The following is a 22,789-nucleotide window of genomic DNA, read 5'->3' as shown; positions in this document are numbered from 1 at the left end:
ACACCACCCTGCAGTGTGCTGTGGGGCAAGACTAAACCTGTTGAGCCTCAGTTTCCTCTTCTGCAACGTGTGATTTTTGTAGGGGGATTTAGTGGTCTCATGGGAGAGTCAGCAGGAAGTGAGTGAGGGACTAGCTTAAGCTCTGCAGGTCACACGACCCACGGCAGCACCTTGATCCTGCCCTTCTGGTGCCAAGTTAGCCAAAGACAATAAGAAAGTGGATAGACAGGACTGAGTTCCAAGAAAACTATATTTATGAAAACAGGCAGTGGCCCTCAGGCTGGAACTGGGGGCGCCTGGCTGAGCTGGTTCAGGTGGCTGGCTGGAGGAGCTGCTCCATAACCGGGGATTATTCTGCGATTCCACTGCCAGGGATGGGAAGGATGGCTGCAGGCAGAGGGCAGGGCTGGGAGGCCTCCCGATGGGCTCCTTGTGTGCTGGCAGGTGTGGATGGTGTGCTGGGCCGCGTGCCACAGAGCGTGGTGGACGATGAGGAGAGTGGCCTACAGAGCATCCTGACGTCATCGCTGGAGCTGGGGGGCCTGAGCCGGGTGGCTGACAATGCCCAGCAGCAGTATGTGCGCTCCCGGCCTGCACCCTCGCCTGAGTCCATCAAGAGGGCCAAGGAGCTGGACCTCACAGGGCTGGGCCTCCACCCCCTCTTCAGTGAGTCCTGGCCGGGGGCAGCGGGTGGGCACCACAGAGCCCCCCTCCCTGGCCTCACACCTCCTCCCCACCCCCACCAGGCTCACGCTTTGAGGAGAAGGAGCTGCAGCGGCTGAAGCTGGTGGACAGCATCAAGAACTACCGCTCGCGGGCGGTGAGGAAGGGGGTGGGAGAGCACATGGGTGGCTGGGGAGGGCACTCTATGGCCACTATGGAGCTGGGACTCTGGCTGAGCTCCAGACCCCAAGTGGGGCCCCAGCAGGGGTTTTCTTCTGAGCTTGCAGGTTCTCTGTCTGTGGCTCTGCCTCATGAGCATCTCTAGAGATGCCCCTTGTTGTGGAACCATCCCTGCTACCTTGTGTGGTAGGCATTTCCTCACATTTCCAGAGGCGTGGACTGAGGCTCACAGAGGGGAGTGACGTGTGCTGGGCCTGCCAGAGGCCTGGAACTGGCTCTCGGTCACCTTTCATCCCCTCTTGATTCCCGCTGGGCACCCCATTTGAGGCCTATGCCGGGCATGCATAGAAGCTGGAAGGACCTACCCAGGAGTTGGGCAAGGCTGCCAGACAGCCAATATCAAGGAAAAGGAGCTAGAGAGTGTCATGGTTTCAGAGCCAAGTAAACCAGGATTGAAATGCCACTCTTGCTTGTCTCAGCTGTATGACCTTGGGTTGGTCACTTGCCCTCTCTGGGCCTCCTTTCTAATGGTAAAAGGCAGGTGACGGGAATACCTACCTCATAGCATTGAAAGGACTTGGGGAGGAATGCCACATGTTGCCCCCCAAGCTGGTGAGGGCTGGGAAGAGAAGGAACCCAGTGGATGAAGGACTCGTGCCTTCCTTCCACAGACCATCTTTGAGATCAACGCCTCCAGTCGGGACCTGAGCAGCCAGGTGATGCGCGCCAAGCGGCAGAAGGACCACAAGGCCATCGCCAGTTTCCAGCAGGGACGACGAGGGCGACAGGAGGACACAGCTGGCCCAGCCCCAGGCTGCCCGGCACCCCAGGAAGAGAAGCCCGAGGAGGATGAGGAGGAGGAGGCAGCAGGAAAGAGTATAGAGGTACAGGCCCCACCCTTGAGACCCTAGAGTCTGGGCCTGGGGGTAAGGGCAAAGGGGAGTTATCCTCAGGGCTTTGAGGAGTCCTTGGGGTGGATACCGTGACTCCACTTCCACCTGTGATGTGGAAATGAAGGACTCAGAGCCTCAGCCTCAATCTTAGCAGAGTGGGGTCATGGGACTGCTCCACAATCTCTCGCCCAGAACCCTGGTGCCAGATGCGTTTCACGATCCGGAATCTTTAGGGTGGCTGCACTGCGTATGACATGCCACCCCACTGAGGTCTGGGGTGACAAATCAGATGCATCGGAGCGTCCACGACAGGATGTGCTGTGCTGGCCCCACACTGAGGAGTCAGGCACAAACTAGGCAGCTTCCTATCGGCTCAGCTTGGCTGAGAAGCTAGGCTTCTGCCATCAAGTGAATCTCAGGGAAGCTCATTTCCATAACCTTGTGGATTAGGGCACTGTGGCCAGGTGACTATGGGACTGGTCCTGGGCCCACAGGGCAGATCCAGGGCAGCACCGGAGGGTCCCCAGTGGCAGCTGTATCACTATCATCCTCCCCATGACAGTCTCAGGCTGAGATCTGGGGCAGGCAGACAGAAGCCGAGCAGGGACACATGGCAACAGTGAGGGCATGACACAGGCAGCCTCAGACATGGGGCCTTCAGGCCAAAAGGCAGGCTGGGGTACAAGGGCACCCGGTCTGCCTGGTGGGCAGTGTCCTAAGCCTACTCATCTACCAGCATGTTCCTCTTATATTTGGTTTGGACAGAGGTCTCAGTACCCAAAAAGTACAGGTGAAAACTCCTGGACTAGTCCGTGTTGTATAGAGCAGGGCCAGGCCCAGAGAGGGGCAGGGCCTTGCCTTAGTCACACAGCCCGAGGAACCAGCCTGGGCTGCAGGATGGGTCTTGCCCCACTTGGCACCACAGCCTCCTCCTCCCTTACCCAGCATGCTCTGCTGGTGCTGAGGTCATCCCATAGTGTGGATGAGGAAGCAGAGTGTCCAAATGGCAATACCAAACTTTTAAAGTCCTGGGAGCCCCTGGTCCTTAACTCTAGCTGGACAGCAGTGTGGAGAGGCCGGGTGGCTTCCCTAGGGGCCGCAGGTGTGACACTGGGCCTCCGTTTGCCAGGAGGTCTTCACTGAGGTCATGGGCCGGAAGCGGCAACAGCCAGGACCTGAAGGGGGAGCCAAGAGGCGGAGGGAGGAGGCCCGGCATCGGGACCTGGAGTTCTATGTCCCCTACCGGCCCAAGGACTTTGACAGCGAGCGGGGGTGAGTGGCCAGCTGGTCCTGGGGTGGGGCAGGTAGGGCCTGATTGGCACCCCACTGAACCATGACATGTCCCCACCCTTCCTCTGCAGCCTGAGCATCAGTGGGGATGGGGGCGCATTTGAGCAGCAGGTGGCTGGCGCCGTCCTGGACCTGATGGGGGACGAAGCCCAGAACCTGACCAGGGGCCGGCAGCAGCTCAAGTGGTGAGTGAGCAAGCAAGCAAACATGCACCCCCATGCCCACATGTCTGCCACGTTGTCGGTCCCGCACGACAGACATGTGGTCCATCTGTCCCGACTCCCATTTATTTCCCTAGAATAGGAAATATCACCCCCCATTTGATTGTGCACAGCGTGGGTTGTGATGCCTCCTGTGCTGCCCCATGTGATCACACACAGCAAGGACAGTGACCCCACCATCCCCCTCACCACATCCTGTCCCCTTGGCTTGATCGTGCACAACAGGGATCTTAATCCATCTGTCATTCTTGCTAGCTTGTCTTTCTCGACAGAGCTCATGACGCATTTGTCCCATTTGGACTCTGGTTCCAGAGAAGTGATGGTATTCAACCCAGGGTCATAGACCCAGGAGGTGGCAGTGTAGGATTGGGAACCCCCCTTGGGCCCCTAATCTGGACCCAGGCCCCCCAATTTCCAATAACCCCCACACCACCTTTTGAGCCCTGGGCTTCCAGGAAGAGGTGACACGGGGCAGAGCACTTGCTGTATGCTAGACATGGGCAGGCTGCTTCCCTTGGGGGAGGTGGGGAGGAAAAGCGCTGAGGGGAAGAGGGCTGCTCCAGGCCATCTCCTTCCCTAGTAGCTCTCTCAACTCCCTCTCCTGCAGGGACCGGAAGAAGAAGCGGTTTGTGGGACAGTCAGGACAGGAAGACAAGAAAAAGATCAAGACAGAGAGTGGGCGCTACATCAGCAGCTCCTACAAACGGGACCTGTATCCCAAGGGGCAGGGCCAGGGGTGGGGCCAGGGGTGGGGCCCAGCAGCTTCTACCTCTGCATCTCCTAGAGTTGGGAGTGGGATCAGGGCCAGGGCACTGCGTACTCGGGATGTGGGGGGCAGCGCCCAGCAGCTTCTGCTGCCCCACTCTGTAGCGGTGGTACCTGGATCTGCTCCCTGCCCACTGGCATCTAGGGCATCATGGTCACGCACGCAGCCTCCTTAACGCAGCTTCCCAGCTACCAGAAGTGGAAACAGAAACAGAAAATTGATGATCGTGACTCAGAAGAGGAAGGAACATCCCACCAGCGAGGCCCAGAGCGAAGAGGTGGGAAGCGGGGCAGAGGCCAAGGTAGGATAGTCCTCAAAACAGGTTGGCCAATGGTGCATTGGATCATCCCAGGACCTGGTTCTCTTTGATTGGGCCTGAGCCCTTCAGGCTGCAGGGGGATTTGAAGGGGCTCTGTCAGCTGGAGCCCATACCTCGCAGCCACAGCTTGGGTCAGCAGCCCTGCGTGCCAAGCCCCTCTGAGCAGAAGGGCCATGGGATGGCAGGGCTCAGGACCTTTGCCATGGCCCCTGCCCTGCCCCTGCCTCTGGGGGCAAGCTTGTGGTCAGCAGGCTCCCCCTTCCTGTGGGGGGACAGGCTCTGTGCTGGACATGTCACCTGTGAGCTGGTGGCGAGAAGACAGAGCAGCTGTCTTACAGGCGAGGGGACCAGAATGGCTCCCGAGGGTCGGGGGGGCCTAGTCCTGCCGTCTTCCCGTCTCCCCACGATCCTGCAGGACTGCTCATGGCCTCTGGGGCCGTTCACTGTCCCAGCCCCTAGGCTGGTCCTCTGTGCCTCACTCCAGGCCTCCTGGGTGCTCCACACACTCCCCTCTCCCTTTGGTGTCTCCTCGCTGGCTAGGTCTCTTCCCTTCCTCCCTCTGTCTCCATCTCTCTTTTTCTCGGAAGCCTCCTCTCCATCATTTCCTAGGCTCTCTCTCTCCAGTTCCCTGTTCTCTTTCCATCCCCGACTCTGCATCCCTGTTTCTGCTCCTCTTTCCTTTCTCCTCAGGCTGCGTTTGTCTCCTTTCCCACCATCTGTCTCCTCCATCGTCTCTTTTCCTCTCGCTACACGCATCTCCTACTCCCTGTCTCCCTTTCCCTGTCTCTCTGAGTCTCTCTTTTCCCTCTTGGTGCCTCTGTCTCTGTCTCCATCTCTGTGTCTCTGCAGACGTGCCCCTGCCTCCCCAGGCTTCTCACCCCTTGCTGCTTAGTTCTGGTTTTACCCCACCTGAAGCAGGCTGTTCCTCTGGGCCCTGCGGGGGGTGGGGAGGGGGGGGTTCAGGAAGGAACAGGTGTTCTTCCCTGCTTTGTCCTCTGTGGAGGTGACGGGTCCCTGTCTGGTACCCTGGCCCCTGTGAAGACATCTGGGGCCGCCTTTGTGATCTTGTGTGTGGGAGCCCAAGGAAGGGAAGAGCCAGGCAGGGAGAGGGAACGTGGTAGAGGAGGAGGACCCGGGGCTTGCTGGGGGAGCCAGGGATGCAAGGGTAAGTGCTTTCCCAGAGACCTGACGTCTGCTGCTGCTGCCACTTTGCTAAGTGACCTTGGCCAAATCCCTTCCCCTCTCTGGTCTTTTCTGACCTCTGTCCTGCCAAAAGTAGTTAAGCTAACAAGCCTAGAGCATGCAGTCCTTGGAGACAGGGATCAGAGTCTTTCTCGTCAGTGCTGGGTCCCCAGGGCCTGGCTTAGAGCGCATCCTCAGTAAATCCTCATTGGATGCCCTATAATCATGATGGGACACTTAGGAGGCCCTTACTCTGGGCTACCTCTTGTTCTGAGCAGGGTACACACCTCCTCATCTGCTCCTCGTTAGGACCTGTGAGAGAGGTGCTATTATCTCTAATTCTGAGTGGGGAACGGAGGCTCAGAGGAGTTAAGCGACTTGCCCAAGTTCCGAGAGGTCACAGCTGGGATCTGAACCCCAGCAGTTTAGCCTGAGGTTCCGTGCTGTTGACCAGTACAGCAGACTGTGGAAGCTTTATTGAGCACCTCTGGTGAGCCAGAGCCCAGAGCCATAGCAGTGAAGACAGAACCATAGTGGGGTGGGGGTGAGGGGTCTGGAGGCTTCTGGGCAGAGGAGGCCTCTGGGAGTGACTCGATGGCTGAACTCCCTGAATGCCCGTCCTGGCAGGTGCAGCCCAGCCCCGCAGCCCAGGCGCCCCTGCAGGCCGCGTGCGCTCAGAGCTCAAGACCAAGCAGCAGATTCTGAAACAGCGGCGCCGCGCGCAGAAGTTGCGCTTCCTGCAGCGTGGGGGCCTGAAGCAGCTCTCCGCCCGCAACCGGCGCCGCGCCCAGGAGCTGCAGCGGGGTGCCTTTGGCCGGGGTGCCCCCTCCAAGAAGGGCAAGATGAGGAAGAGGATGTGAGGGCCGTGACCCGGCCCTGTGACTCCTCGCATGCTCCAAGGGTCAGGGTGGACATCGCAGATGACCCCGTGTACCACCGTGTGCCTGGCCCTGTGCCAGGTGCTGGCGGCGCTCCCTGCGGGTGCTGCAGACCCTAAAGAAGAGCACTGTGTGGCCACGGAGGGCAGCAGCCGCCTCTGCCCAAGACAGAGACGGAGACGTTTAAACAGTCTTTAAGGGCTCCCAGGAGTTTGCTGGTGAGGTCGAGGCGGCCACACCTGAGTTGCTCCTGCTTCCACGCATGCTGGGTGGTTCCTGAGCTCAGAGGTGGTGGCCACATGGCTCTGAGCCCTGAGTGCCTAAGGCCCAGTGATGGATTTTTAATGTAATAAATCTTTATTACGCACCTCCAGTGGACAAGGAGTGCAGTCTACCCAAGAAGCTGGAAGGGGCAGACCCAGATATTAAAACAGGTGTGCCTGCTGAGCTGAGAGACCCAGTGGGGGCTGCGGGAGGGAGGCGAGAAGCAGGGTGTGGGGCAGAGGGCTCAGTGGCTCCCCTCTGGCTGTAAAGGGGTTAGTTAACATGGCTCCATCACACCCCCAGAAGTCAGAATTGGTCCCGGCCTCTGCCCTCCAAGCCCTGTGCCCCCAGCCCCAGTTTGGGGTCCTGGGACAGTCAAAGGTAGCCTCCAGCAGCTGGGTTTTCAGGCCACCAATCATCTGCAACAGTCCGCAGTAGAGGAGGCTTTGTGCAAGTACCTGCTGTATGACCCTCTCGCCAGTCTGGCTATTTTACTTTACTTCCCAAACACTCAGAATGTACCAGAATTTGCATCAGGCTTCATTCCAGACACTTGACACACATCAGCTTGTTTAATGCCATGACTGCCCCCGGTCCTAGGCCATGTGGCAGATGAGGGATTGGTGCCCCCCCCCCCCCTCGAGTGCACACTTATTTAGCACTTGCTATATGCCCCTCTTGTACTCCGCACGGCAGTCTGAGCGAGCATGGCCCTCCCATCTCAGGTGGGCACCACTTGGCACACACCCTGCAAGAAATGTATACCTCCTTTTCAGGGGTCCCCCTGCCCCCCTGCTCACCTGGGTCAAGGGTGGACTGGGCCCGACGAAAACTGGTCAGCATGGAGGACCGGTCCAGTATGAACAGTTTCACCTGTGGGTCCCCAACACAGCAGTCACATCCCAGCCCCTGGGTGTCCAGTTCCACCCCCCCACAAATACAAGGTAGGATGCTGCAGAGTGGAGGGGGGGTGGAGACCCCTAATAAAGCTATGATGATGGTTCCCTGGGACCAGCAAACCTCCCCTAGACTGAGGTCCTTTGGGCCTCAGTCCAAGCCTCCAAATGGTTTGTAAGCAGACACCCTCAGTTTCCTAGCTGGTTATCTATCACCTGCATTCTAATTAAATGAGTATTTTCACTTAACATTAATTCATTTTTTCCCCTTTTAATTGGATCAGTCATATTCCTTGGTGGCTGACCTGCTCTCATCTCCATGGGGTTAACATGCCCATATTTTGTTTTAATTATTTATTGATAGGAACTTAATGCCCCTGGGTCCACTGGCAAGAGCTAGAACTTGAGGCAAACTTACCCTTGGGCTCTCCCTTCACGTTTGTCACTGAAACATTTGAGAAGGAAACTATATTTCTAACAAAAATAGAAAAGAATTAAGCTATACTCGTCATAAGTAGAGAGGCAACTGGATAAACTGCTATGAACTGAAGCCCTGCTGCGCTCTTGCATTTCCCCCCACCGCCGTCACCTGCAGGGGGCATCAGGTGAGGCCCAAGCCCAGGGAGCACTGTGGGACTAAAGCAATCACCCGCACTGAGCCTTCCTCCTCGGGTTGGTTGAAAGGGCAGGCTTCTGCTCACTTGGTCACATTGAGCCTCTGTCCCTGGACTCGTCCTACGTACCGCAGGGTGCCGGGCCACCCTTGGGACAACAAGTGGTGTACGTGAACCTGTCCCACTCAGCAAATGGCACAAAGTAGGCTCCTGGGGCGGAAGTTCTTGGTGTTTGGTTGGGATCTGGGGTGATGGGCACAGGACAGGAGTTGCATGGGCAGGGATGCCTTTCTTTTGTTTCTTCCACTGAAAAGGGCCATGCTTTGGGTCCCCATTAGAGTCAACAAAGGTGGGACGCCTGGGTGGCTCAGGGGTTGAGCGTCTTCCTTTGGCTCAGGGTGTGATCCCAGTCCGGGGATCGAGTCCTACAGTGGGCTCCCCACAGGGAGCCTGCTTCTCCCTCTGCCTATGTCTCTGCCTCTCTGTGTCTCATGAATAAATAAGATCTTAAAAAAAAAAAAGCAACAGAGGTGTCCAAAGTCAGAAACCCCTACCCTCCGTTGTAAGCCATGTCACATGTTCTGCAGCTTTGCAAACCTGAATGACTTGGCCCATAGTGACATTTGTACAGAAAGAAGGACAAGGACACAGCCCCACACTCCCTCTCCCTCCCTAGGGAAGCTGAGGCCTGTCCATGCCTCAGGACAGGGGGGTCAGGTATTGATTAAAGGTGAGTCTCAACCCAGTTTCTCATTGATATCACTTGTTTGTGCTGTTTGACACTGGGACGAAAGACAGACTCTTGTCATGAACGTGCGGTGTCATCAGTACACACCCCAGCCCTTGGAGAGCCCTGAGGTCCAGAGAGGAGCATGACTTTTTGGGGCCACAGAGCAAATGCCCTTCGGAGCCAAGACCAACCCAGGCCTCCTAGGCAGGGTCCCCAGATGGCCATGGAGTCCACATCTGTGGTGTCGGAGTGTGCATTCAGCTCCCAGAGGGCCATACTCAACCCAGAGTAGATGAGATTTCAGGCATTGTGAAGTTCCCGAAGGTCTGGGAGTGGGAGGGGACATAAAGAGGGGGCTCACCTGCTCCAGCTGCCCTTCGGTGTCCTCAATGTCCAGGGCAGGTGGCTGCCTCTTGTGCTGACACACTAGCTGGAAGAGGTTGAGCGCTGCCATTCTAGTGCGTCCCAGGAGAAGGGTCTTCGCTGCCGCTGTGTTCTGGATCTGAATCCACTTGGATTCCTAAAGAACACCACATCTCCTCCCAGATCAAGATTTGAACCTGCCCATCCACTTTGCTCCAGTTAGGTGTGCATGGGTGCCTCCGAAAGAGAAATGCAGGGACTGGCTGTCAGGTTCTGCTAGGACTGGCCTCCTGTGCCCTAAGGCCTTTTCTGATGGCCCCGTTAGGGCAGCTCCCATCTGGGGTAAGTATTGCTCCTTCTGCTCTTAGGAACCCCAGCATTCCTCTAGTGATGAGAGGCTGGGGTCCCTAGTGCCCACCTCCTCCCGGGCCGTACCCAGCACAGTGTGCGCTCCCTCGCAGCCTCCAGGCGCTCCAGCAGCTGCACTCGCTGCTGGCTCTGCCTAAGCACCTCGTCCTGCCAGGCGTCCCGCAGCTGCTGCAGCCGCCCGCGGGCCTCCTCCAGCTCCTCCAGCCGCTGGCGCTCTGTGAGTCTCAGTGCCACCTGCATATCAGCCAGGCCTTCAAAGCGAGCCACCAGCTCGGGAACCCTCTGGAACTGGGGTGGGGTCAAGATGTGGACCTCAGGTGGCCCGCAGGCCCCTGCCTTCTGCAGGCCACCTGGCCCTCCAGCGCCTCCTTGGTTAGCCCACGTGCAAAATGAGGGCATCACACAGTGCCTATCCCAGAACTGAGGGCCACTCCGCCCCTCCCCACTCCAGCATAAAGCCTAGCCAAGCTTCACTACCTGCAATTGTTCCATTTAACGGATATTTATGGAGTGCCTGTGTCCTTGAGTGGAAATTACCATGGCGAGCCTCAGTTTCCCCATTTATAAAATGAAGTTGACGAGAGTGGGACTCATGTCACTGGGCATTGGGGAGAATTCAAGAGCAAATCTTGTCCCTGGCATACAGTCAGTGCTCAATAAGTGGTGGTTCCTGGCATACAGTCAGCGTTCCACTAGTGCACACCCAAAGCGGTCCCAGAGGCTACTGGACGCTGCTGCTGGGGTGGCGCCGAGGCCCCAAGCCTCCCGCAGGGCGCTCACCTCGGGCAGCAGCTCCAGCACTTGCCCCAGCAGGCGCGCGCAGGGCTCCAGGCGCTGCACCCGGTGCTGCAGCTCCGCGCGCTCCCGCCGCAGCTTCTCCAGCTGGGCCCGGAGCCGTAGCGCCTCAGCCTCCTGGCGGCTCGCCCGCCGCCGCTCCTCCGCCGCCCTCTGCAGTGCGCGGCTGCGCCGGGCCTCCGTGTCCTGGGGAGGCGGATGGAAAGGAGGCGAGCGCCCGCACGACTTGGGACTCGGGAGCCGGCGGGGCTCACCGCTTCCCCCGGCCCCGACACTTGCACGCCCAGCGGTAGGTAGCAAACAGATGGCCCGTGGGTAGCTTCCACCAGCCTGATTTTGTCCCTCACTTCTTCCCCAAGCTCTTTAAAAACGCACATGCATCATGCCTGTGTACCTCCTACTATTCCTTGTACTGGTAAACCTAGTTTTAAAATTTCGGTGCGAGTCTGGCCCCTACAGGGTTGTGACTTTGTGACCCAATGGCCTGCTTCTCCCTGCCCCCAGCAGTCTCCACCTACCTGCAAGAACTTGTCAAAGTGGACAAAAGATCCCTTTAGCTCCCGCTCCTTCTGTTTCACCTGTTCCCAGCGTTGTTTCAGCACTGCCATGGTGGTCTGGAACACCTGCGGAGAGGCGAGGAGGGGGTGTCTGTGTGTATTGGGGGGTTCAAGTTATCCAGCGCTTTCAGACTTTTTTTTTAAACTTAAAAAAAAAAAAAGATTTTAGGGCAGCCCCGGTGGCGCAGTGGTTTAGCACTGCCTGCAGCCCGGGGTGTGATCCTGGAGACCCAGGATGGAGTCCCACATCGGGCTCCCTGCATGGAGCCTGCTTCTCTCTCTGCCTGTGTCTCTGCCTCTCTTTTGCTCTCTCTGAATAAATAAATAAATAAATCTTTAAAAAAAAGATTTTATTTATTTATTAAAATTTATTTTATTATTTATTTATTTTATTTATTTATTTTATTTACACACACACACACACACACACACACACAGAGGCAGAAAAGCAGGCCCCATGCAGGGAGCCCAATGCGGGACTCGATTCCAGGACCATGGGACCACTCCCTGAGCCAAAGGCAGACATTCAACTGCTGAGCTACCCAGGCATCCCAAGACTTAACTTCTGTCATCTGTTGTCCCTGATCCTGTCCTTCACGGCAGCCCAAATCCACCTATTGGCTCCCACCTCACGTGATGAAGCCTGAATGCCCTCCCAGAGCCCCTGCATGGGGACATGCCTCTCCTTCCTTCTAGCCTCACTTACCCCCTTCCCCTGACTGTCTTCCAGACCCTCATCCACCTGTGCTCTGTCCTTGCCTTCCAGGATAATGCACTGTTCCCCCTGCCTGCTTATCCCTCCTCACCCTACCCGCCTTTGCTGAATAAGCTCACTTGCTCGTCCCTGGTCCCCAGACATTATATCCTCCAGGAATGCCTCCTTGACTACCCTCTTGTGGAGACAGGGGCTTCCTTTGGGCTCCCACAGTCTTCTCAGTGCTTCCCCGCCTGAAGCAGTCATCACCCAGAACTTGTCTGTCTCCTTCTCTAGACTGTGAGCCCTATGAGGGCGAGGACTGCAATGAGACTTCTAGATCCCAGGGTAGTGTCGTGCACGTAGTAGGTGTTCAGTGCACATTTATTTGCACCAACTGATCTCATTTGATCCTCATTTGATCGTTGATGAGTAAACCAAGGCTCAGAGTGGTAAAATAACCTGTCAGACCCTGTAGCTCATAAGTTGGTTCCATCACTTCCCAACTAGCTCACCATTTTGGGGGGGGAGGGGGTTCCAAAAAGTCTCAGGGACTGCAGAGAAGACTCACCTCCTTCTGGGCCTGCAGGCTCCGGTCCACATCCACCAGCTCCCGCCTCTTCTCCAGGAGATGCAGCACTGGTGGGAGGTGCTCCACATTTTGCCCTGGGATCTTCCTGGAGAGGCTCAAGGAGGAGGTGGGGATGAAGGAGGCAAGAGTCAGGGCCCCAAATTCCCCTCTAGGGCCTGAAATGCCCCCGTGAGCCATAAACTAGCTGCTGAATTGTTCATCAATTCAACAAATTGTATTGAGCACCTATTCCATGTATAGGCACCTTCCAGGCACTGGGGAGTGGGGTGCAGGTGTGAACAAGGCAGACAAAAATCCCCACCTTCCAGAAGCCGGTGTTCTGCTGAGGGGGTCCACAGAAAACAAAGCTAACAAATGATAAATAATGCTTGGACCTGATAGGTGCTCAGAGAAAAATTAGGCAAAAGGAAATCTTTCAACAAGGAGGTGAAAAAGTTTCTCCGGGGAGAACTTGAGGTCATCTGGGCAGAAGAACTGAGGGGCAAGAGGGAGTGAGCACGTGGATACCTACAGGGAACAGCCAATGCCAAGGCCCCAAGGGAAAAGCTTGGTTTGTAGAAGGTGCTTGAGGCTGCTGTGGGGGTCGAGGACTAACAGGAGAGGCAGGGCATTGGCAGGAAATAGTGACGGGGGTCTGGGATGACACAGAGACAGAGTAGTTCTGGCAGGTAGTTGGAGGGGAGAGGTGAGGAGGGTCAGTCATGCTGTAGTTTGAGAACAGAGTTGGTGCCGTGATGGGGGTGAGAAGGGAGAGAAAAGTGAACTCAGAGCTGGAAGGAGAGTGCTGGTGGGAGGCTGAATGGGACACGGAAGATCAGGTCCTTGCTGCGACCAGAGCTGTGCGTGGCTGGAAGACTGTTAGACCTCCCCTCCACCTCCCTGGGAGGGCTCCAGGAGGAGGCTGGGATCTGGAGACTTGCTGGGGTGTGGCAGTGGGGCGGGGGAGCTGCACACAGCCCTCCACAGTGGCTGTGTAGACAGCAGAAGGGATGCTTGAACATTCTGTTCAGCAGGGTTTTCCCAGCACCGGTCCAGACTCTGACACAGAGCTCGAGACTCAGTCACTGCTGAGCACAAAGCAGGCACCCGACAAGCTTCCTCCACGCTTCCTTGAAAATGCAGAGTTTGCAGGAGTTCACAGAATTCCTTCCCACCTCAGTTCAAAAGATTTAACCTCAGCTGGAAGTCAGCCAGGGGTGGGGATCAGGAACAGATGAGAGGCCCTGGCCGTTAACCCAGCTCTGCTCTAACTAGCGCTGTCCTAACCGGCCAGAGATCATTTTCCTCTAAGACTCAGTTTCTTCCTCTGTGAAGTGGGGACAGTAATATGCCACCAGGAACTGCCCAAGGAAGCCAGGTGCCACAGGCAAGGGGAAGGCATGGGTGATCCCACCGGCTTCTGCCCTCCTTCCACCCCTCCCTGCATTCTGAAGCACTCACAAAGATATTTTCTCTTGCAAGGCCAGTCGGAAATATTCCTCCCAGGGCACGGCCATCCTCCCCGGCAATTGCCCCGGGCTTTCTTGGGCTTTTTTTCCACAAGGCCGGAGTCTTGCACTAGCTCAGGAGGCCCTGGGGGTTTCTGATGGAGGGCAGCGAGGCAGCGTGCTCTGTACTCTAAGAAGGCAGCCACCTAGCAGGCCTTGGTTGCCGGGGCAACCAACCACACAACATTCCGTTGCCTGCCTGAGGCCAGGGGCATCCATCCTGGGGGAGCACAGAGGGGGCCCCTGGGAGCAGAACAGGCTCTGCTGATTCCAGAGCCAGCTTTAACTCCCAATCTAAACTGGGGTGCGGTGAGGAGGAGGTGTGTCCCTCAGCAAAAATTTCCCCTCTTGGTACCCCATGTCTTCCTGGTCAAGCCTCTTCCTGGCTGGTGGGATGGGACCGCCTCTTATCGTAGCTGTACGCCAATTGTCCGTTCAAAAGAATAATTATTGGGCATCCACTGTTGGCCAGGTCCTGGGCAGGATCATTCACCCCCTGGCAAGGTGCTGAGGGCTTACTATGTTCCAGCCCTTTGAAGGTCAGCTTCCTTTGCTGGGGGATGGGGCTACCCTGGCCAAGTCTCATGGAACCCCCAGCCTGGTTACAGAGATCACCGCCCAGCGGAGTCCAGCTTGGAAGGGCCCCATGATCTAGATTTGGAGGATGTAGTAGGGGAGGAGCTGATATACTCTGAGCAATTACTGTTGCTCAAACACTGTGCTAGACACTCTCTATATAATACCAATTTAATTCTTAAGACAGCAAGCACTCCAGGGGGTGGTATTAGGGAAAAGTGCCCAGAGTAATACTGCAAATACCATAGGAAAAGTCACGAAATAATACACGCTAGCATGTCATCATCTTTACTTTCTATCGCTTTACTTTTATGTTTTAAATTATTTATTTTTTCATGTAAAGAAATGTATTTTCTTATTGGAGAATAATGCTATTAGAAAAAAGCTATATTTATAATGCCTACATTGCTTAAAACAACTCCTAAGCATATTTTTAGGAAGGAGCTAAAATAATGTACATTTTTCTCTTTGAGCATGTTGCATTAAATCGTACATATATCCTTCTGCATAAATCAATGTAAAGTTATAAGATACATGACCTAATTTTTTCTTGGTTTAAAAATATTGAGGTATAATTTACATCATGTAAAATTTTATTTCCCATGTATGGGCTTTATGAGTTTTGGCAAATGCATAAAGTTGTGTAACCACCACTGCTGTCAAGATACAAAGTGTTCCACCAACCCCAAAAGTCCATGCTCCTTCATAATCAACGCTGTCCCCACCCCAGCCCCTGGCAACCACTGACCTGTTCTCTAGCCCAGTAATCATGCCTTTTCCAGAATATCAGAAATGGAATGAGTCTGGCTTCTATAACCCAGAAGTATTCATCTGAGATCCATTCATGTTGATGTGTGTACCCATATTTCATTCTTTTTCATTGCTGAGTAGTATTTGATTATATATCATGGTTTGTTTATTCAGCCTCCAGCTGGGTCACTTCTAGTTCTGGGCAATTACAAAGAGAGCCCGTGTTCATGTACAGTTTTTTTTGTGTGAACATAAGCTTTCATTCTGCTCTGTATAAATACGTGGGAGTAGGATTGCTGAGTCATATGGTAAGTCTATGTCTAACTGTACAAAAAACTGCAAACTTTTTCCAAGTGGCCGTATCATTTTTATATTCACACCAGCAATACATGAACAGTCTCGTTGCTCCATATCCAATACTACCAGTTGGTATTGTTTTTTTTTTTTTTTTCTTTTTAGTCATTCTAATAGATGTGTAGCTCCTGGAAGACTTTTTTTTTTTTAATTTTTATTTATTTATGATAGTCTCACAGAGAGAGAGAGAGGCAGAGACACAGGCAGAGGGAGAAGCAGGCTCCATGCAATGGGAGCCTGATGTGAGATTTGATCCCGGGTCTCCAGGATCACACCCTGGGCCAAAGGCAGGCGCCAAACCGCTGCGCCACCCAGGGATCCCTCCTGGAAGACTTTTTATTTAGAGATCATTGTAGATTCAAATGCAGGTGAAGAAGTAACACAGGAAGATCCCATTTCTCTCCACCCAGTGTTCCCCAATGGTTCCATCCTCTATACTACAGTACAATATCACAACCAAGAAATTGGTGTCGATACAATCCACCAAGCTTGTTCAGATCTCATGGTTTTACATGCACTCAATCGTGTGTGTGTGTGGGTGTGTGTATTTCATTACAGACAAAGTTATCACACGTGGACTTCTGTTACAGCCACAATCAGGCTACATACAGAACATTTCTCAAAAGGATCCTTCATGCTACCCTTTGATAGCCAGGACCATCTCCCTCCCTCCTGCCTCCTGAACCCCTGGCAACTGAGTACCTGTTCTCCATCTGTACAGTTTTGTCACCTCAAGGATGTTATATAAGTGGAATTGTACAGTATGTAACCTTAGAGACTGGCTTTTTCACTCAGCTTAATTCTCTTGAGATCCATCCTACTTGCTACATGCATCAGTGTTTATTCTTTTTGATTGCTGAGTAGCATGCCATGGGATGGATGTGCCACAGTTGGTTAAGCATTCAGGTAGAAGAACATTTGGGTTATTTGCAGTTTGGGGCTGTCATGAAAAAAGCCACTATGAAGATTCAGGTCCTGTTTTTCGTGTGAGCGTGTTTTCATCCCTCCAGGATAAATGCCCACCAGCACAATTGTTAAGGAAACTGCTATAGTCTTTTCCAGAGTGGCTATACCATTTTAAGTTCCCACTGACAATGTATGAATGATCTAGCTTTTCTGAATCCTTGCGATCATCACCATTTTTGCTTTAGCCATTCCACTAGGTGTGTGGTGATGTCTCATTGTGGTCTTACTTGGCATCCTCTACCCAGCTGTAATGATGATGAACATCATTTTGTGTGCTTATTTGCCATCTGTATATCCTCTTCAGCAAGATATCTGTTGCCCTATGTTCTTTTTTAAAAAATATTTTATTTATTTATTCATGAGAGAGAGAGAGAGAGAGAGAGGCAGAGACAGGCAGAGGGAGAAGCAGGCTCCTTGCAGGGAGCCTGACGCAGGACTTGACCCCGGGCCCCCACAGACCCCGGCCGAAGGTGGCACTAAACCGCTGAGCCACCCGGGCTGCCCCTGTTACTTATGTTCTATTTTTTTTTAAATTTTTATTTATTTATGATAGTTACAGAGAGAGAGAGAGAGGCAGAGACACAGGCAGAGGGAGAAGCAGGCTCCATGCGCCGGGAGCCCGATGTGGGATTCGATCCCGGGTCTCCAGGATCGCGCCCTGGGCCAAAGGCAGGCGCCGAACCGCTGCGCCACCCAGGGATCCCAATGTTCTAATGAATTGTTCTTAGCTGTTGAATTTTGAGAACTTCTTTATATATTCTAGATACAGGTCTCCATGTTCCAGATAGTCCTCTGTTGGCTATTTTCTCCCAGGCTGTAGCTAATCTTTTCATTCTCTTCACATAATCTTTTGCCAAGCAAGGTTTTAAATTTTGATGATCTTATTTGCCACTTTTTCCTTTATGCATTGAGTCACGTCTAAGGTGGGATTTGAACTCGGACCACCTGGGTGTGGAGCCCACCCTCTTAACCACAATACTGCAGATACAGATGGGCTTTTCTTAGATCTTTCCCTCTTCAGGCTCATTCCTTTCCTTCCCTCTCCAGAAGGTGTCATCATCTTGAAGATAGTATGCATCTTTTCCCTTTTGAATTTCTATTCTTTTACAGGCTTTTTTTTTGGGGGGGGGGGCAATTGTTTATTGAGCACCTACTCTGTGCCAGGCACCGTGTGAGGATATAGCAGTGGAGAAGCCAGAACCTGCCCTTGTGGGGCATACAGGCTGCTGGGGAGGCTAGGGGGAGAATTCTAGGGTGCAAGAAGCAGAAGGGAAGCCTCTTTGAGGAAGTAACATGTGAACCCAGATCTGAAGGATGAGGAGGGGTGAGAAGAAGAAATGAAAAGTATTCCAAGTAGAGAGAACAGCATTGCAAAGGCCCTGAGGCAGGAGGATGTGCCCACCCGCCCCCCCCACCATCCTAGAAAAGAACAAAGGTCTGTAGGTTGGTGTGCAGAATTCAAGGATGATGGGATAGGTCATTACTGGATAGGGCCAAGGAGGGGCCAGACCTGTGACCAGGAACAGATGAGGGAACTGAAGTCTAGGGGAGTTAAATGAGTCTCTGGGGACATGAGGCAGAGAAGTGATGGGCCTTAGTTTTGTTTTTAAGAGATCCTTGCCTTGAACTGCTCATGGCTTCGAAGAGAGGAAAAGGTGCCTGCCCAAACAGACTGTCTTCAGAAGGCTGAAGCTATGGGTCCACTCCCCAGGGCCTCTTGGAGCTCCCCTGCTATGCTGCTGAGGCAGAGGTCCCAAGTGCCCCCACCATCCCGTATCTGTCCCCACATCCTGGGAGATAGGGGAGGTGGGGCTGCTGAGTGACAGCAGGACACAGCTTCTCAGCTGGCCTTGCCCTTGGCCACGACAACGCACAGCTCTGGAAATATCCACCCTCCCCACCCCCAAGTCTCATGCTTGGGTGGTTTCCCCTTCCTACTTCTCCATTCCAAGGCAGGGTGGCGGTGGGAGGGGTACCCTGGCGATAGGGCTGAAGAAGGAGGAAGCAGGGCTTCAGACTGACAGACGGACACCTTGTTTCAGGCTGTGGGAGGAGGGCACCTCCTGCTTCCTCGGCAGCCAGCCCGCGGGAGGGTTTGCGGCCGTCCTGCCCACTCCGCCTGTCCCCCATGGCTCCCTGCCCAGAATCGTGCCCAGCGATCACAAACGGGGCTTTGTGTGCCTGAGACAAAGAACACGCTCCTCACCCCCAACCTGGGCCAGGACTGGCCTGCCTTGCCCCCACCTCGGCCGCAGAAGGGATGGTGCCACTTTCCAGGGAGGGGAACGGAGGCCCAGAGGCAGACGGGCCTGTGGAGCCAGAAGAGGGGCTCCACCTGCTTGGGGGGTGGAGGTGTAGCAGAGAGGTGCTGAGCTGGCAGTGACTACGCTGCCACCCCAGGTACTGTGGGGACAGAGGAAGTAACAAATAATACGACCATTATCACACGAGAGGCCAGCTTCCAGCCCTGGAGGGGAACAGAGTTCTGTTTAACCCCGCGAGTGTGTTTTGAGTCTCATTCTTATGTGCCAAGCGGTGTGGGAGGTGCGGCATGAATCAGACATTGTCCCTGACATTTAAGAGATACGACGAGCGTGTAAAATACCACAAAACAAGAGAACAGGAGACCAAGGTCACAGAATGGTGCCAACAGGCAGGGGTGGGGGGGTGGGGGGCGGTGATCGTGGCTGCCTCCCCAGGCGTCTTCCAGGGCTCCCCGGAGGCTGTGGGCCATCAACAAAGCCCGGGAGGTGGTGCTTGCAGAAAGGCAGCTCGAAGTATTTTCTGATGATGAAAGAAGCACACGTCATTATGCGTAGGGAAGCCTGCAGCCCCTGCCCCACTCTGATGCCTGCTTTATCGGCTGCGCATCACTCCCTGCTTCCTACCAAGAGTGTATTCTTCAGCTGCCTGCTACTTTTGCCAGTTCCCCACGCCACCGAGAGCCCTGGGAGAGCCAGGCTGGGCTGTCTCATACCTCCCTGTATCCCCACGCCTGGGACACAGTAGGCACTCAACACAGATCTGTTGAATAAAAGGAATATTCATGCAAAGAACATCCATATAATACTTTGTGGCAACAGGATCATGCTGTGTAAATGGTTGTGCTTTCCTCATTACCTGTGTTTCTTTTTTAGCATTTTTACCATTTTTCCGTCATTCAAAGTCTTTGAATATATCCTTTTTAACAGCTACATAGTATTCCATGACATTTGTCTATGCTTTGTTAGCCCCACCACTCCTAATCTTTCTTCAGTTGTATGGTTAGGACAGCAACAAGGAACCAGGTACAAAAAGGGGTGGAGGAAGGGCTTTCCTGATGGCAGGCAGGATAGGGCAAGGGCACTGTGGGCACGGCAGGTGGGGGGATGCAAGTAAAATCTTAAGAGTATTGAGCTCAGGAGTGGTGTCTAGAAGGCTATGTGGTCGGGGCATCTGGTGCCCAGTGGTGTGCTGTTAAACTGACCCTCCAACTCCCCCTTGCCCGCATGGTAGCATTTGCCAGTTTCCATGGGGGTAAATTCTCCTGCCATGAACGGTTTCAGGTTCCCACAGTGGCATTGCTGAACATCGAGTTGCAAAGCCATGGGCACAGCTGGCCCTCTGGAACAGGCAGTAGTGCCCATCCCTGGTTCTTGCTCTGAGACGAGGTGCTCCCTCTACTCTGTGTCTGGAGCTCTCCCTGCGTCCCAGGCCCAGCCTCTCAGGTGAAGTGGCAGGGGACTCAGCAAACTCTGGGCAGTAGGGCCCATCAGGGTACAAGAGCCTGACCTGGGGATCTCCCAATCAGATTTCTCAGCTGAGATGCAAGGCTCCAGATTCCTTCTGCTCAGCAGCCTGGAGCCACGCTGGCTACTGAGGCGTGGTTGCTCCATCCATCCCTGGAATTTGGGGTGAGGCCGGGTGTTCCACCTAGAGGAGGTCAGTGTCAGGCACAGCAGTGGGTTCAGGATGTCCTACTATGGCCGTGACACTGAACCCGGCTAGGTGCCTGGCTGTGCTAAACATCTGACTTCTTTTCATCCCATCCTCACACCCACACGATGAGGTGGGTGCTATTATTATCTCCAATACACAGATACGGAAACCAAGGCACCCAGAGGGTGCCCAAGAATACCCAGCTCATAAGTGTAGGTGCCATGATTCCATCCCGGGTTGGCTTGGCTGGATGCTAAAACCTCTGCTCTTAATTCCTGAGCTCAGCATCTCCTGCCACTTCAGGTTTTATGCAGCACTTGCTGTGCGCATCCCAGAGGTGCTAGACTACGTAGAGAGTTGGCAAGAAGATGACTATAGGTTTGTCTTTAAGGGCTTAGGGGAAGGGGGGGGGAGGCTAACTATTCCTTGAGCACCTACTTTGTGCCAGGAATGCTGCTGGGTGCCTTACACTGCCTCTTGATCAACTCTCACAACAAGCCCTGGGAAAGGTGAAACCCTTCCCACATGACAGCCCAGGCTTGGGTGCTCATAAGCCCACCCTCCCCTCTCTGAGCTGGGTAGCCTCCAGCAGGTCACACTCCTTCTCTCGCCCCCCTTCCCCCTTTGGTCCCTTGACAGGAGCTGCCCTGCGAGACCTCAAACCCTCTGCCAGTTTCAAGTCAAAGCTTCTCAGAACAACAGGAAGTGGCCAAGCCATTCGGAAAGTTTGAGGACTGTGGCCACAGCCCCAGGCGCGTTTCAGGGTCTAATGCCAGTTATTGGACAGGTGACAGAGCTAGCCCCCTGGAAGCCTGGCTGGCACATTCCATAGCCCTCATAACCTCCCTGGGGGCCTGGGGAGGGGGGTCTGGGAATGTGACTTCCTGCTCAGCTCTGCAAGACTGGCTGAGTTGGCTGGTGGCAGTTTGGCTGGCATCCCAGGTGGCCCCAGGACCAAGGCCCTCAGGTTCCATCAGGGGTCCCTGGGGGCTGGACAGCCTATCTGAGATCTCTGCAGGATCTCAGAAGAAAAGAGGTTAGCCAAAAGCTCTCATCTGGGTTGGGGTGGAAAATGGACAGAGTGCTTGTCTTGAATAGCAAGCACTATCATTTTCCCCTGGGAAGGATCTGGAGTGACTAGTAAGGCACCTGAAGGGGACTACTGGTATTTAACACTCCCTTGGGGTTACTGGGGTTCTGGATCTGACCCTGGATCATCTCTTGTACCCTGATGAAGGATGCTGCAATACTTCTAAGCCTTGGGATCCCTGGGTGGCGCAGCGGTTTGGCGCCTGCCTTTGGCCCAGGGCACGATCCCGGAGACCCGGGATCGAATCCCACATCGGGCTCCCGGTGCATGGAGCCTGCTTCTCCCTCCGCCTGTATCTCTGCCTCTCTCTCTCTCTCTCTGATGACTATCATAAATAAATAAAAATTAAAAAAAAATACTTCTAAGCCTTGGGGCCAGACCTACTAGACCCATATCCCAGATGGGGTAACTGAGGCCCAGTCTTTGGAAGTTGGAGGACTCAGCAGACAGTGGCCAGCTGGGGAAAGAACTCCAGGGATCGAATCCCTTACCAGCTTGGCAGGATTGCTGGGTGGGAAGTCAAGGAGGGAGCTTGGGAGGCAGACCACTGGCTACTCCAGTGGCTGGGCCACGGGCCCTCCTGGTCCCACCTGTCTGGGCGTGGGCTGCTGTAGTCATTCTGCTGGGGCCTTCTCATTGGTGCCCAGCCCTGGGCTGACCCAGGTGAGTAAGGCTTGGTGCCAGCTCTTCCAAGAACTCTTAGGCAGGTAAACAACAAACTCATGGGGGAGAAATAGAGTAAGTACCTCCCCTGGGACAGGCTCTTCCTGTCACATTGTTTCAACTGTGTTTTTCAGACTACAAGTTTTGAAACTTGCTGAGCTGAGGAGCAGCAAAAAAAAGAAGAAAAACTCTGTCTGGGTTGGAAGGGCATCTTGGAAGTCTTCCTAGAAGAGGTGACATTTGAGTTATGCCTGGAAGGGCAAAAGTAATGATAAAGATAGCAAATGCTTTCCATAAGCTTCTTATGTGCCTGTGACTGTGCTGAGCACTGTATCTGCTCCTCTCATACCTGCTTTAACACATGGAATTCTCTCAAAACCCTGTGAGCAAAATAGTTATTCCTATTGAACAGATGAGGAAAGCAAGCAGGGCACAGAGAGGAGGTTCAGTGACTTGCTCAAGGCCAGGATTCAAATCCAGGACAGCCAGCCGATCCCTGCCTGCCACCTTCCCCGGGCCATCTAATCCCTCTGAACCCGTTTCTTTGCCCGTAGGATGGGGGCGATGGTGCAACAGGCCTTAGCGCGGAGAATACAGGTGGGGACTGAGCCGCTCAGAACGGTGCCCGGCGCGGTAAGGGTTGGGCCAGTCGCAGAGGACTTGGGTCTCCGCGGTCCTGGCGGTCCTCGGGGCCCCCGCCCCTCCCCCTCCGGCCGCGG

At 54.4% G+C, this 22,789-nt stretch overlaps 2 protein-coding genes and 1 long non-coding RNA gene across 7 annotated transcripts in view; 2 read left to right on the top strand and 1 right to left on the bottom strand.

The window, feature by feature from the left end:
* The window catches only part of DDX54 (DEAD-box helicase 54), a 20,970-nt gene extending 14,205 nt beyond the window's left edge, over nt 1–6,765 (top strand). For both annotated transcript variants that reach the window (XM_072802605.1, XM_072802606.1), the window contains exons 13-20: nt 445–666; nt 747–820; nt 1,515–1,727; nt 2,866–3,008; nt 3,098–3,211; nt 3,855–3,959; nt 4,202–4,314; nt 6,142–6,765. In XM_072802605.1, coding sequence (XP_072658706.1) covers nt 445–666; nt 747–820; nt 1,515–1,727; nt 2,866–3,008; nt 3,098–3,211; nt 3,855–3,959; nt 4,202–4,314; nt 6,142–6,374 — 1,217 coding nt within the window. In that variant the 3' untranslated portion in view covers nt 6,375–6,765. The remainder of the gene's footprint in view (nt 1–444; nt 667–746; nt 821–1,514; nt 1,728–2,865; nt 3,009–3,097; nt 3,212–3,854; nt 3,960–4,201; nt 4,315–6,141) is intronic.
* CFAP73 (cilia and flagella associated protein 73) lies at nt 233–13,941 on the bottom strand. Of its 4 annotated transcripts, XR_012019218.1 has the most exons (9): nt 13,707–13,935; nt 12,246–12,351; nt 10,942–11,046; nt 10,409–10,609; nt 9,695–9,916; nt 9,258–9,416; nt 7,971–8,026; nt 7,457–7,529; nt 233–4,201 (listed from the first exon to the last, which is right to left on the bottom strand). XR_012019218.1 is itself a non-coding variant. In XM_072802608.1 (8 exons), the coding sequence occupies exons 1-8, from the start codon at nt 13,760–13,762 to the stop codon at nt 4,185–4,187; spliced, it is 939 nt and encodes a 312-aa protein (XP_072658709.1). In that variant the 5' UTR covers nt 13,763–13,935; the 3' UTR covers nt 233–4,184. The 4 variants fall into 4 exon arrangements, 3 of the variants coding, with proteins under 3 accessions (XP_072658709.1, XP_072658708.1, XP_072658710.1); XM_072802608.1 differs by lacking the exon at nt 7,971–8,026; XM_072802609.1 differs by lacking the exon at nt 233–4,201 and having other exon boundaries at nt 7,439–7,529.
* Nucleotides 10,522–22,789, top strand: LOC140619335 (uncharacterized). Its single transcript, XR_012019219.1, has 3 exons — nt 10,522–10,712; nt 22,205–22,303; nt 22,625–22,789. It is a non-coding gene; the product is annotated as an uncharacterized lncRNA (long non-coding RNA).

Source organism: Canis lupus, chromosome 27 (genome assembly GCF_048164855.1).
Source record: "Canis lupus baileyi chromosome 27, mCanLup2.hap1, whole genome shotgun sequence".
NCBI lineage: Eukaryota > Metazoa > Chordata > Mammalia > Carnivora > Canidae > Canis > Canis lupus.
The sequence above is the reverse complement of the archived record's forward strand: the minus strand, read 5'-3'. Positions and strand labels throughout refer to the sequence as shown.